Below are 12839 nucleotides of genomic sequence, written 5' to 3' on the forward strand. Positions count from 1 at the left end.
TGCGACTGGAATAGCATGTCGCACGTCTCGGCGCATCAGCATGCAAGATGTTCCCGAGATCGATGCACCGTAAGGTGCGTTGACTGGCTTCGCTCTTTCCACGCTTGAGTGCTATGTGCACAAGGGCTGCAACGGAATGTTGGGGAGGGGCTGAGTGTATACCGTCTGGCCTTCTCTCCTTCAATACCAAGTTTAGCATCTCGACATACATTTCTAGCCACATGCCTAGCGACATTACACTTCACAAGTCACACTCCACACAGCCCCAGCAAAGCCCATCTGCAGACTCCCCGTAATGACGATCTTCCCGCTTTCGATCGTTGCACGACGGTTCGCTTCAGTGCACAGCAAGGCGACACTTGCGTCACGCTTGTCTGCCATCAACCCAATGCAGTACAGCATGGTAGCACCAAAAGCCGGTCACTGGCCAAACGAGGGCCTTGTACCATCTCACCCGCCCCCGCTTTTCCCGGTCCAGCCTTGTAGATTTTGATACATGGCATGGGATTGTCAGGGAAGATTTTCGAGGTTGAGATGTACGTGTGGGGAGGATGAGTGGAGATGTGGAGAGACATGGCACCCTCGAAGAAGCTTCTAGACTACGTCAGGCCGGTTATGGTGGCGTGAGAATGATCTGTTATTGCCGCGAGACAATGTTGTGGGTAGATTGTTGAGGCGTGGAGGTTGGTATGCGAGATGATGGCGTACAGGCGGTGAGTACAGGCTACGCAGGTGTACTGCGAGGGTGACAGATGCATCATGTGATGCAGAATTTGTTGGTAGCGGTCGCTCTGTTCGCGGTCGGCGTCGATGCAAGGCTGGGAAACTGCGAGTCAAAGATCTGAAGATGGGCAAACACACATTGTGATGGTAGTAAACGTTTCAATTGATGGTTGTTGACTGACTGACTGTTCGCCTCTTGACTGGATTGACCACGTGCGTTACACCTGTATGCTTGAGCTACACAAAACCAGTTGTCTCATCTGCCACTCGTTAGGTCCCATGGCCAGGCTCCGCCCCATGTCCACCCATTAGAGTTATACATTGAACCATTCGAAAGGAGCATAAGGCTCGTTTAGGTATGGGCACATACGCCGCATGACCCACGACTGCGCTTGCCACCATCAGTCCCAGACTAGGACGATGGGGTATAGCCGTCGACAAGAGAGCTGTCTCTTGAATTTGACAGAAAGGAAAAGAAAGCAGAACAAATGGCGGAAGAGCCTCGCTGCGTGTGACATGTCGTGATACACTTTTTTGACAGGACTGGTTGCCTCCAACCCCGCTTGTAACTCCGCAAAGATCCCATTGAAGGGATACACAGATACCAACCGTTGTACTGTGAAGGAGTTTACCTCTCTAAATTCGTAAGGTGACAAAGGAAATTCGTGATAAGGATCGGTCGTGGCGCGAATGCTCGGCCGTGATATGGTCATACAAGTCGTACATCGTTAAACCCCTGGCAGCAGTTGATGCTGCAAACGCCTCGCAATGGGTTATAATCGCACAAAAATATAAACAAGGTAGAATGGTTGCGACTGCGGGGTCTAGTGGCCTCGAATGCCGACCGAGGATCGGCCGAGGAGAGAACCGGGGAGCAGGTCACTAAGGAATTTAAAAAAAGCGCGCTTGCGCGAAGGGGTCTTGAGCATCATCGGTGATGCAATCTGGACCATTGGGCCGACAACGTCCTCGTCGCCGAGCTTGGGGAATTTGCCCTCGCTTTTGGGATCATTGAGCGTAGGCATCTTGCTGAGAGGAGCTGGCTCGACGGGCGACAATGGCTCCACTGGCGAGAAGTGACCAATGTTGGCAGCGTGGGAGGAGGTGGCCAACTCATGGTTCCTCTTCCACTCGGCGTCGATCTCTGCCCACTTCTGTTCAGTGAGTGTGTAGTGCTTGGAGGTCACACCGTAGTGCTCTGCAGTCCGGACTTGGTGCTTTGCGTAGTTGCAGCGTGCTGACTCCCAGTCGGCGAAAAGTTGTCTCAATGACGCTGCGTCAAGGCGCTCGGGTACGTAGGGTTCCGGCAGGATGGTAAAGTTCGCGTGGCCAAGGAGGTTGGTCCACTTGTCGTTAGGGTCGGCCAACATCATAGGTGGAATATCGGCAGAAGACACTGTGTATCCAGGGCGGGATGTCTTGATAGATGCAAAAGATGGCTTGGCCGACAGCGTAGGGGTAGGGTAAGCGCGAACCGGCGGAGTGCCCATGGGCGTTGGAACGCAGGACTGCGATGCATCGGCAATGGTGGGTGACTGAAGGGGGGAAGATGTTGGCAAGTCGTCCCGGCACATCAGTAGTGGAGGCAGAAGAGGAGTGGTCGCATAGCGTTCAGCATCGACCTGCTCAGGGTCGATGTCGATGTCGATGGCATTGGCTTTGGCGACGTCAATCTCCATGGGTGATGCTGAGGCTTCGCTGAGCTGCTCCATGCTGTGAGCAGGAGTGGGAACCTGAGAGTACTGTTGGGAGACATCGAAGGAGGCGACATGGCGAATAGAGCTGGTGATTGACGATGATCGCGTGGATGAAACACGAGATGGTGTCTCACTCCTCGAAACCCTGGTGAAGCTTGACGAGGCCCTCTTGCGCTCTTTGACTTTGCGCGATAAGGAAGGGAAGCGTCGTTCGATCTTGTTGGTAATGCTGTTGGCTGATGACTCCAAGGAACGTCGACGCTTGGCCATACGGATCTCCGCATCCACGGAGCGGAAGTACTCATCCTGGAATTCATAGGCTCTGGCAATCTCACAGTTGGTTTCGTGGCCGTTCTCAGTGTCACCTAATGATGAATGAGTACTTGCAAACGTGTTAGAGCATTGAGACGACCTACATGAGCAACGGTGGGTGTCTTCGGTTCCGTAGTGGTACTCTTGCTCAACAGGCTCCTCGGTTAGCTTAGGAAGCTTGCCAGAGGCATTGGGAGCTTCGATGACCTCGTGGGTGGGCGGACTTGACGAGAGTGAGGAAGCTGAGCTGGGAAAGCGGAAGTGACCACGCGCGTAGAGACTTGGCGTGGGCGGCGTGGAGCACTCAGAAGCCGAGTAGAAACCAGAGTCAGTGCAGGAGTAGACCGAGGATGTTGGCTCGGCAGACGTGTCGAGTGAGCTCTTGGACGATTTACGCGCTGCAACGAGTTTGGGGAGAATCAGTGGTTTGAGGTCGTGCATGTTGATGTTTGGTTGCCAAAGCGTGACGTGAGTGTTGACGATGGGTGCTGGGATCCCATCACCAGCTTAAGAGTAAACCTCGCGCCGTATGGCTGATCGCCAGTTGTTGACTACCCAGAGAATGGCGGTCGCGGATTGTTTGGAAGAGAGCCTTGGAGGGTGCCACGAAGCAGGACCACGTATGTAGCTTTTGGCCTGTTTATGCTGCAAAAAAGATCTAGCAAAGTCAGCGCCCGTCGGCTGGCGCACCCAATGCGGAAAACACGTGAGAGCGGTGGGCAGTTGGGATAGGCCACTCACGACTGACGTTTCGTATGCTCGTGATCCGAGAGTCCAGCGCAGAGTTGATTCGAGGGAGAGACAGCGCAGCGATAAAGCGGATGCAAGTTGGCAAAGAGCGACGACTGACGTGGGCAAGCAGGACAGCGACCAAAGTCGGGGGATGCGGCACGATTTGTGTGTGGGCAGCGGCGCACGGCGGTAGCTCCTTCCCACTGGGACTGCACGCCAAGCCCTCACCAGAAAGCAACACCCTCGACCGCAGCTATTCCCGTCTTTGTCTAGCCAACTGGCGGCACATTCACTCTGCCTCCCCGGGTTCGTGCGGGCCGTCATGAGTCGTCTCGCCGGTACACAGCACCGGTGATGCCCTGCCACCGCCCTGTGCAAGCTGCTCCAAGGGCTCCCTCGCAAAGTTCACGCATCGACGCCGCTGTGGTTGCTCGCAGCATTTGCGCCGCTGTTTTGGGCGTTAACATGGATCGTCGTGCACTTGATGCACTTGTTGCTGTAGTAGCAGGCACTTGATGTCCACCTGCTCCGCACATCCTCTGGTCTGGACATTCTGAGTTTTCATCCTCCCGAATCTAAATGCGAGGCCTGTCGTTGGTGGAGGCGTTGAAAATGCCCCGGTCCCATGCGAACTATCGTCTGCTGTTGACGAGTCTACGAAAAAGCCTTTGCGGGTGGGTAAGCCATGCAGGAACAACGGTTCCCCCAGAACAGTCGATGCATTTTCTATTTTCACGAACTTTGCCGTTCATTTGCAGGTGTTGAGGCTGCGCTTTCTCACTGCTTTGCCGACCTGAGGTGCCTGTGTTACCAGCGCTGTGGTGTCTGACAGTTCTTCCATGTGCGTGCAACCGTGGCTCAACTTGACAGACTACGGGGCAGCGCAAGGATGAAGAGTGGTTCAACAGGTGCTGTGCCGGCGGTTGCATTCCTCTGCTTGACTGGGACGCTTTCTGCTCGCCCCTGTCCGCGTTGCGGCGATGACATCGACAGGCAAGGTTTGGCTGTGGACATCGGTTTCCCTCCCGTCGTTTTCCCGCTTGGTCAATACACACTGGCGGATTGCGCTGCGGAGACGCCAAAATTCTGGAAAAAAAAACAAACAAACATCCCGCTGTCAGAGCCGCAAAACACTCAAACACTGGGTGCTCCTATTTGCCCAGTTTCCCACGATCTGAGTCCCTTTTCGCGAACTCTCTGGCACCTGACTCTTGTGACACTGGCAAGTCTCACAATAAACCTGTGACATCGCGGGTGTGCCTGGGGAAGGCTGGGAGAACCTTTTAGCCCCTCGAAAAGCCAGCAGTGTCCAGACAAATCGGAAGGATTTGTTGGAACGCTAACTGTTAAACGGTACCTAATTGGCACCGGCCCTTGTCGCACTTACTGACTAGGACTTAGTGTGGTTTCTCGACCTCTGATTCCTCAATGCTGCAAGCCTCACTGACCTCAGCGGCCAACGCATCGCTTGCGAAAACGTTTGAACCTTTCCTTTTTCTCTCTTTACAAGCGGGTTCCTGCGATAGTGCTCACACCCTCTTGTAAAGGTTGCCAGATGTTCCAACTCAAAACCACAGTGGACAAGTCTGCTGATTCATGTGGGTGGAAAACCGTGCCGTGTCTGGAATCGCAGTTCACGCAAAATCTCTGATGCTGGGCGACACCATACTATATCGAGATACTAGTGCGCGATTTCACGCTCGGTAACAGGTGCTTGGGAACCGTGGGCTGAACGCCCACACCATGCTTGCTGCTCAGATCATGACGACAAAAAGCTCGCCGTGTCGGACCGGTCTCAAGTCGGCAATCGCCCGGCGTTTTCACAGCACTTCAACGGACTTTCTTCCTCGCTGCCCTGATACAAGCGACCGCGGCACGGCAACTGCCTGCACCAACATGCAGAGACAGGCGGGAGAACGGCGTTTGCTTAGGTCTGCAACGCTCAACTTGCATGAAGTTAGCCGGTGAGCATGTGCTCGCCCGCACCGCTCGTTTACAAACATTAAAGCTCAGAATGGATACCTAGGTACTTCGTGACTTCACAACCACGTGCTTTCATGCGATTGCCCACCGGTCAACGGCATTGCGATCTGTCAGTGACGACAATGCCGGTTGAGATCTTCCGATGATGGAACAGACGGCTTGTTGCGTCTGGCGGTCTCGAACACGCAACGTGGGCCTCTCTGGCCTAGCTCTCGCCGATCTTTCTGCGAAGATTGACTACCCGAAAAAGGCAGAAGTGGAAAAGCACCGCTTTGCTATCGATAACAGAAGTACCGCCGGACAATTGCACTCCGAGTATCTGCGCGCTAATGTCGCACAAGGAACCCTTCACATCATCAGTGTGGTCAATAATTCGATGGCCACGATGAGTTGTCGCGTGAAAACCCATGTATGTTCCCATCTGACTGCCGGCGTACGCAATCTCCTCATGTTTGATCGTCTGTCATGTATATGTACCTCAGCCTGGGCTGCAGCTTCACTGCATTGCATGTACCGCGGACCATTGAGCGTGGAACATGCCATGTGGTAGAATGCTGACTTAACCGAAGACTACTCAACACTTCGGAGGTACTAGTGCTGCGAGCAAGAGCTCGCTTCGAGCAAGCCCTACAATATATTTTGCAGCTCCGTAATGCCCTGCAGCGAATACCAACCAATTGGCAGAATAGAATCGCTGCATTCATACCAGGCGCAGCGAGTCGTCGTAAGCGTTCGCGCCAGGAATTCTTCTGACCTCAGGATGATCCTAGCGTTCGATATCGTGGAGCCTTCTTTCTCCACTCAAATCCAGTATCTACTCCATAGCTCCTTTTGGTCATCAGAGCCAGTCAACTTTCCTTGGTCAGCAACTAGGTCTTACACACCACACCAGCGCGACGGATCTTCTAATTCGCGGTTGTACAACACTTACCTCGAAGTCTACCTTGATGATCTCTTTGAAGCCCTCCTCTAGCTTTGGCGCACGGTATCTTGACGCGAAGCTCGTAAACGCAAGCTTCGGCAACATGGTCCTGTTCTCGGGATTGGTCTGAAGGCAGTTAGTGATTGATGTCAATAGTTCACAAGCGAATACCGATAGAAGCCAGGGAACCATGATCCGCAACGCCGTTGGCACTAGCTAGGATTTCGTCGCGTGTCAGGGTAACTTGATCGGGCAGGCACATTGAGCCGGTACCTGGGCTAGCGGCAGGTGTTGAGAAACCTACTTCTGAACCAAAATTCAACGCACGAACGGTGTCGTTGTGTTCGCACAGTTTAGCCGATGCTGTAAAGAGTACACAGCGAATAGGTATCGAGTGTTTCTTTGCCAGATTTACCCATACGGCGCGTACGTCTTGATCGGCATTGGTGTTATCTAGAAGCCTTCAGTATATTTGCGATATGCAGAGTCATGTCGACAAGGCGGGGTGCCGAAGAACATACCAACCACTACACTTCTTACTTCTTCAATGAGCGCCGTGGCGGCTTTCACGCATTTCTCGCGCTGGTTCAAGATGTTACTTAAAGTGCCGAGAGGCGGTACAGCACGTGCTGCCATGCACGCAAACGATTCCTAAGCACTTACAGTCTTGAGGATGTCCTGGTTTACGCGACCATAGCCCAGTGGCTGCAAATGCCTCCAATAGAACGATGACTTGCCAGCACCAGGGCTACCGACAAGAAGGATAATGTCCAAAACGTCAGTTTTCGTAATGATAGGATCTACACACAAGTCAGTGTCTGTGCTCTTCTGTTGATAGCACTATATTCCGTGTGGCTGCTGATCCCTCAACGTACTTGCAGATGTTGAGCTCTCAGCCAATCTGTTCATGTAGGTGGCTGGATCGAAGTCCCTCACGAATCGCTGAGGAGTCTGTTGCAGGAAGTACTCCTCTGGCGTATGAAATGGTAAGCCCACGTTGGCTGCAAAATCCCTGGTATAACTTTAGTACAATATACCCCCTTGTCGCAATGCATGCTTTGGAGGCTGCAGCATACCTGTCGACACATGAGTGGTCCTTCACAGTTATCTCAGCCACCGCCTCGCGGCCACCGGCGTCGCCAACAAAGAAGGAGTTTTCGAGGTCAACAGATTCCACAATGCCAAGGTCGTGGTCTTCCAAGAGTTCCCGCCACATCCCCACTCGTGGTTTGCGGTACTCGTCGCGGCCCGTAGCTGCATACACAGTAACAGGTAGGTCAAGCTGGCTAAGCACTGCTGAGACTTTCCCCTTGAAGTCTGCCAATCGTTTCTGGTCAGACTTGACGGTCTTCGGATCTGACTTGAGGCTGATACCACCTTGATTGCTCACCACCGCAAGAAGGTATCTGTTCGAGATGACCGTGTCAGTACACACATCGTGAGGTGCAGACGCTTCATGTTGTGTCTCACCCTTCCTCGTGGAGCTGCGTAAGTTTTCCTGGAATGCTCTCATGCCACCATTTCCAATCGCTAGCATCGCGGCCAAATTTCTTTCCAGATGCAGGTATTACTAAAGTTGAGTCCTGCAATGTTAACATTAGCAACGAAGTGCATGCAAACATGAGAAGCTGGTCGCATTTCCAGGCAGACATACGAAGTCAAAAGCTGCTATTCTCCGCCTGGCTTTACTGGCCGACTGAGCTACAGCTGAGGTATTGTATCGCCCAACAAGAAGGCTGTCCTTCACGACCCGCCACGTCATCTTTTCAGGCTCTTTCTTTGACGTGGGTGTGAAGAAACTAGCAACTGCTTTGTCTGCGTTGTGTGTCAATGGAAGCAGTTGCGGTTGTAGTGTTGCAGCTCACTTGTGGTGTGCGACTGCTGTCGCCTCTTCGCTGGAGGAGGAGAAACTTCCTTTTTGCTGGCGCTGGGTCGCTTTCTCGCCCCGGGCCTCTCAGGCATATTCGCACTTCAACCGCTATGGTCGGCTCCAAAACAGTTTCGTACAAGTTGTGATCTTTGTGTTGTGTTGTTGTAGTTGATTGGGTCAGGCAAGGCTGCTGTTCAGCATGTGCAACGCTGACGCGAGACGCGCTAGCACGTGCTTCACTGCAATGTCGCTGCTGCCATTAGTACACTTCACGTCTCTTCATCGCGAGACACTTCGCTCTAAGCATGGTTGTGGTGGTGGAATTGACATATTCATTATGCTATCAGCTCAAGTACAGTACTGATCTCAACGTACACCTGCACCCCAGCCATCGAACACGCAACGTGAAGTGGGGATGCATCTAAAAAGACGCAAAATTGAATGTGGGAACTTAGCTGTACTGGTCACAGCAACATCATAATTATAGTCATCCATACGCAGCTTGCAGTGCATAAGCTTTAAGATCCGTCCTAATAAACTCTATCTTGGACTTGTGCGGCTCTGGAGCCGTGGAGCTGTGGTCTGCATAAGGTTCAGGAACCTTCTATCTGCGTGGACTAGTTCTTGTAGTGAAAAGCCACGTTATCACAATCTGACTTTGTGACCAGCCCTGCATAGATGAATCAATACACACTGAACGTGCTTCCTGAGTGGAATTGTATGTTAAGCATGCGATGGAGAGACACCGGTAGCCTCCTGCATGCTCAGGACTTGTTCAGTCCATTTTGGCTTCCATGTATGCGTCAATTTATGCATAGAGCTTCCAGACACATGTCGCTGAGTCTACCCACAGTGCTAACAAGGCTTCAAACGGAACGCCTCAACGATTGTTCTGTTGACCTTGCACTTGCGCCTGTGCTTGTACCTGCGCCTTCGTGACAACTCCTGGTGGCGGCGTGTACTTGACCCGTGTGTCCATGGTGAGGCGGTCAGGCAATGACAGTTCTACGCAACCCCTCATTGATATCTGGAACCCCTTCAGCTCGTTGACACCAGACTCCAACACAGATGCATCTTTGAAGTCTTGCACGCGCACTTTTGCCTCAAGTATATAAGTGCCGCTCTGATCTAGAAGCTGCAGGGCTTCAAATGCTGGGGGGTTGACCTTCGGTTCTGTTTGCAGGTTCCGGACGCCGGGCTCGTGGAGGATGCGGTGGAGGAAAATTACGACGTTGCCATGGACGAAGCGGTGTCCCTCGATGTAGTACTCTGTAACAAAGCTACAATCTGGTCAGACATGCTAACAGGGCGCAAGGGACAATATTACCGGTTCGGTCCAGAGGTAGTCATGAAGGTATGAGGATCTCCCCCAATGAGATCAGTGTTGTTGGTGAAGCGTATCGATACCCCTCTATCCCCAGTGTCTGGTATATCCTCGAACAAGGTCGACCATCGTGGCTCTTCGCCGCCCTCAAAGTCCACATCGGCAGACAAAGTGTCACTTGTTTTACTATCACCTTGCCCAAAGTCCTCTTCTGAGAGTTTCTGCACCAAGTGGGTATAGTAGAGCTGTGTAGGCGTGGTAGCCTGTAGCTTCTGCTTCACAGCAACGGCCTGAGTACCACCGCGGCGCAAGTGAGAACCAGGCTCTTCAGGCTCGCGCTCAGGCTTGTAGATGATGCGCCGCTGGAGTATACGGCGGGGCTGCATAGCAGCAAACCCCGCGAGAATCTTCAGGACCTGATCATGGCGCGCGGCCGACACTTGGCCATAGAGGAGCAACTCGTGCATCGAGTGTTTTGGAGAGAGCAGGGAAGAAAGAGCCGCACTCGGGCACAAGACAATCGATATGCAATTCCCGTTGTAAACCGTGGGGTTGATAAGGAAAGCTCACACGTAATTGGCGGGGGGAGGGGTGCACTTGCAGAGATCCAGTGAAAATGGCAGCGGCGGCTGCATGGAGCTATGGCCTGGCAGTGGCCTGGAACACCAATCTGGCAAGAAAACGCGATTGCAGCGCAAAGAATATGGAGCTCCGCACAACGGGATGTCTGTTCCGCACAGTGCCGTGCAAAATCGCTTAGGAATGTGTGCGAGCACGACAGCAAATGTCAGTCGATTGTGAGACGATCTTCTCCGGGCGCAGGCATTTGTGGAGAGGGCCGGAATGTGGGAGAAATGGCGTCTTCGGCGTTTAGCGCATCGCAGCTCGCGCCGCGAAAGTGGTTAATATTTATGCTTCATCATCACACCGGCTCCCCTCCGTCACCACCACTGCCTACGCTCCCTCCGCTCTCTCAATCAACTTGCTGCCATCAGCCTACGTGTTTTCATCCACCACTACCACCTTGTAATTACCACTTTTACTACCTACACACAACTGCAATCGCCGACCTCGACTCATACAACCTCACCTCATCCATCCCACAATGAACGCAACCAAGATTCTCCAGGCTGGCCGCCAGCCCATGATCCGCTTCCTGGGCAAGCGCACTACTCCTTCTCGTACGTGATGTTTGTCCACTGCATCAGTTCCAATTCTAACAAGTGTATGCAGACGTCGACCATACTCCTCAGGCCCACCCAGCTTCCCCAACTCACTCGCTTCCTGAGTCTTTTGCCAGCTACCGCCAGAAAGCACAGCAGCACGGCCCTCTGAACCAGTCCCGGGACTACTCTAGCGGCGTCGGCAGCACTCCTGGTTCTTCCTTGGGCCCCGTTGAGGCGGGCAAGGGCTTCTTTTTCGACCGTTCCGAGCTTCCCGCACGCTTCCAGCGGATGACTTGGTCTCAGGCTGAGATCGACGCCATCGAGTCCGGCGGTGCCAGCATGTTTGCATAGATGAACTAGCATGATGAACAATGGAGGAGACACGTCAGGACGTGTCAGCATTGTACATACACTACACGCATCAGAACATAGATGATTGATCACGAGGGAGGACGAGCGCTTTGGCGCGATGGGACTTGGGCGAACGACTTGAACACAAAAGCGAGATGGACTGCAACTGCTTGCGTATTATACCCTTCAAGACTGACATCTGGGATGAGGAACTGCTAGGAAAAGCTCTGGGCTAGGATTTGGAAGCATCATATGACGAACGGGACTGCCACACTCAACACTATCATGAGATACTCAACATCAATACAAAGATACACCACTATTTTTAAGATTGACTTGACATGCTGCCACATGAACGTGTGCTCTCGGTAACGTACCCAAGCTCTCAGGCGCAACCACATGCAAGCCACCACATCAGTTAGAGACGTCATTGATATCTGAACAATACCGCAATACCATGACGACCAATCACGCCAGACGACACAATATCATGAATAACATCGGACAATGGCGTCCTCGGACGGGCGCGTCCACCAACCTCCAGTTCTCCGTCCTTCGCCCACTCACCCGGCTTCGAGCACCGACACGACCCCACGTGCTCGGCCGGCACTTGCCGCCACCACACTTCCAATTCCTATCAGTCAACACCATTTCACATGCGCCCGCCTCGGCTCTGCTAGCACACCCACAAACACGCTACAACTGGTGCATTTTCACATCCACAGTTGAGCAACTCGCACGCGAGAAAAACTACCTTCGTAAGCTTGGAAGTGGAGTGGACCGAGTTGTTAGGCTTGCTGGATTGGGCAGGTGTAGTGAGCGGTTGAAGAAGGCAAGAAGTGGAGAGTGGAGTTTTCTGTTGTACCGTTGTTGAACTCAACGTGGTATTCGAGAACATTCGGTGGAGGAAGGCGAGGTGGATCAGTAAAGGTTGAGTTGAGTTGAGTTGCTGACAGAGCAGTGTTTGCTGCGAGTCAGGTTGATGGAGGAGCTCCGCCGTGTACGATGTTATAAGATGCTTCGATTGTGGAAAATGTCATGAAGGATACACACAGTAGGTCTGAGGGCACGTAATAACTGCTGCTCTTCAACCATTTCCTTGTGTCTATACCCCAGTATATACCCTTTGTTATCCCCCCACAATCAGCACGCTGACACTTTTGGCACTTGTCACCATGTAAGACGCAATTCCTCACTTGTCCTCAAAGCTACCATGATCTCAGGCCAATCCTTATCAACAACGTCACCCTTATCCTCAGTACTGCCGTTGTCCCATCTGGCGAGGGCAAGAGCCCACACCATCCCTTGTACTCTCATTGAACTCAAACTCCTGTAACTAAATCTCTGCATTACCAGAGGAGCTACTGCTCCTCTCGTCTTCCATAGTCTCAGACTCACATAGGACGTTAAACCAACCAATCAATCAATCCCATCTGGCGACAGGTTTGCTGGCATCTCTCTTGTCGCTGGAGCTGCCGTAGTCCCATCGAGCGTCAGGTGCGGCTTCAAAAGAGCTGTCAGTGCTGCTGCTGCGAAGGCAGAGGCAAGAGCGATGGAAAGCTTCGTGATGACTGAAACGATGTTGTTGCCGTCAAAGCTCTGCTGGAGGGTTACATACTTATACTCGTCAGACACCAGTATCCATCTTGCACCTTCCACCGAAGTTTGTCAATGTATCGTCGGCCACCTCGAGCATCGTGACTCTTTAGCTCGCTCAAGCCATCATTTGTCGATCAGGCTATCTGGTGGTATCAGTCTC

General features: G+C 52.7%; 5 protein-coding genes across 5 annotated transcripts; 2 read left to right on the top strand and 3 right to left on the bottom strand.

Annotated features, from left to right (window-relative positions):
- Positions 1-1547: 1547 nt before the first annotated feature.
- Positions 1548-3173, bottom strand: BU25DRAFT_345658 (uncharacterized protein; the record flags this gene model as incomplete). The annotated part of the gene is made up of 2 exons (XM_033703059.1): positions 1548-2785; positions 2837-3173. 2 exons carry the CDS (start codon positions 3171-3173, stop codon positions 1548-1550), a joined length of 1575 nt encoding a protein of 524 aa, XP_033559799.1.
- Positions 3174-4113: 940 nt separating this feature from the next.
- BU25DRAFT_116677 (uncharacterized protein) lies at positions 4114-4820 on the top strand. Its single transcript, XM_033700395.1, has one exon. The coding sequence runs from the start codon at positions 4354-4356 to the stop codon at positions 4708-4710; it is 357 nt and encodes a 118-aa protein (XP_033559800.1). The 5' UTR covers positions 4114-4353; the 3' UTR covers positions 4711-4820.
- A 973-nt stretch (positions 4821-5793) lies between these two features.
- Positions 5794-8393, bottom strand: BU25DRAFT_412643 (PNK3P-domain-containing protein). Its single transcript, XM_033706841.1, has 10 exons — positions 8235-8393; positions 8024-8184; positions 7840-7952; positions 7446-7775; positions 7245-7381; positions 7033-7169; positions 6891-6951; positions 6674-6822; positions 6379-6495; positions 5794-6299 (listed from the first exon to the last, which is right to left on the bottom strand). Exons 1-10 carry the CDS (start codon positions 8329-8331, stop codon positions 6249-6251), a joined length of 1353 nt encoding a protein of 450 aa, XP_033559801.1. The 5' UTR covers positions 8332-8393; the 3' UTR covers positions 5794-6248.
- A 726-nt stretch (positions 8394-9119) lies between these two features.
- On the bottom strand, positions 9120-10030 carry BU25DRAFT_345612 (uncharacterized protein; the record flags this gene model as incomplete). Its single annotated transcript, XM_033703058.1, has 2 exons — positions 9120-9519; positions 9567-10030. 2 exons carry the CDS (start codon positions 10028-10030, stop codon positions 9120-9122), a joined length of 864 nt encoding a protein of 287 aa, XP_033559802.1.
- Positions 10031-10400: 370 nt separating this feature from the next.
- BU25DRAFT_492866 (uncharacterized protein) lies at positions 10401-11397 on the top strand. The gene is made up of 2 exons (XM_033711672.1): positions 10401-10744; positions 10797-11397. Exons 1-2 carry the CDS (start codon positions 10669-10671, stop codon positions 11078-11080), a joined length of 360 nt encoding a protein of 119 aa, XP_033559803.1. The 5' UTR covers positions 10401-10668; the 3' UTR covers positions 11081-11397.
- The last annotated feature ends 1442 nt before the right edge of the window (positions 11398-12839 follow it).

This window comes from Macroventuria anomochaeta, assembly GCF_010093625.1.
Source record: "Macroventuria anomochaeta strain CBS 525.71 unplaced genomic scaffold BU25scaffold_25, whole genome shotgun sequence".
Taxonomy (NCBI): domain Eukaryota; kingdom Fungi; phylum Ascomycota; class Dothideomycetes; order Pleosporales; family Didymellaceae; genus Macroventuria; species Macroventuria anomochaeta.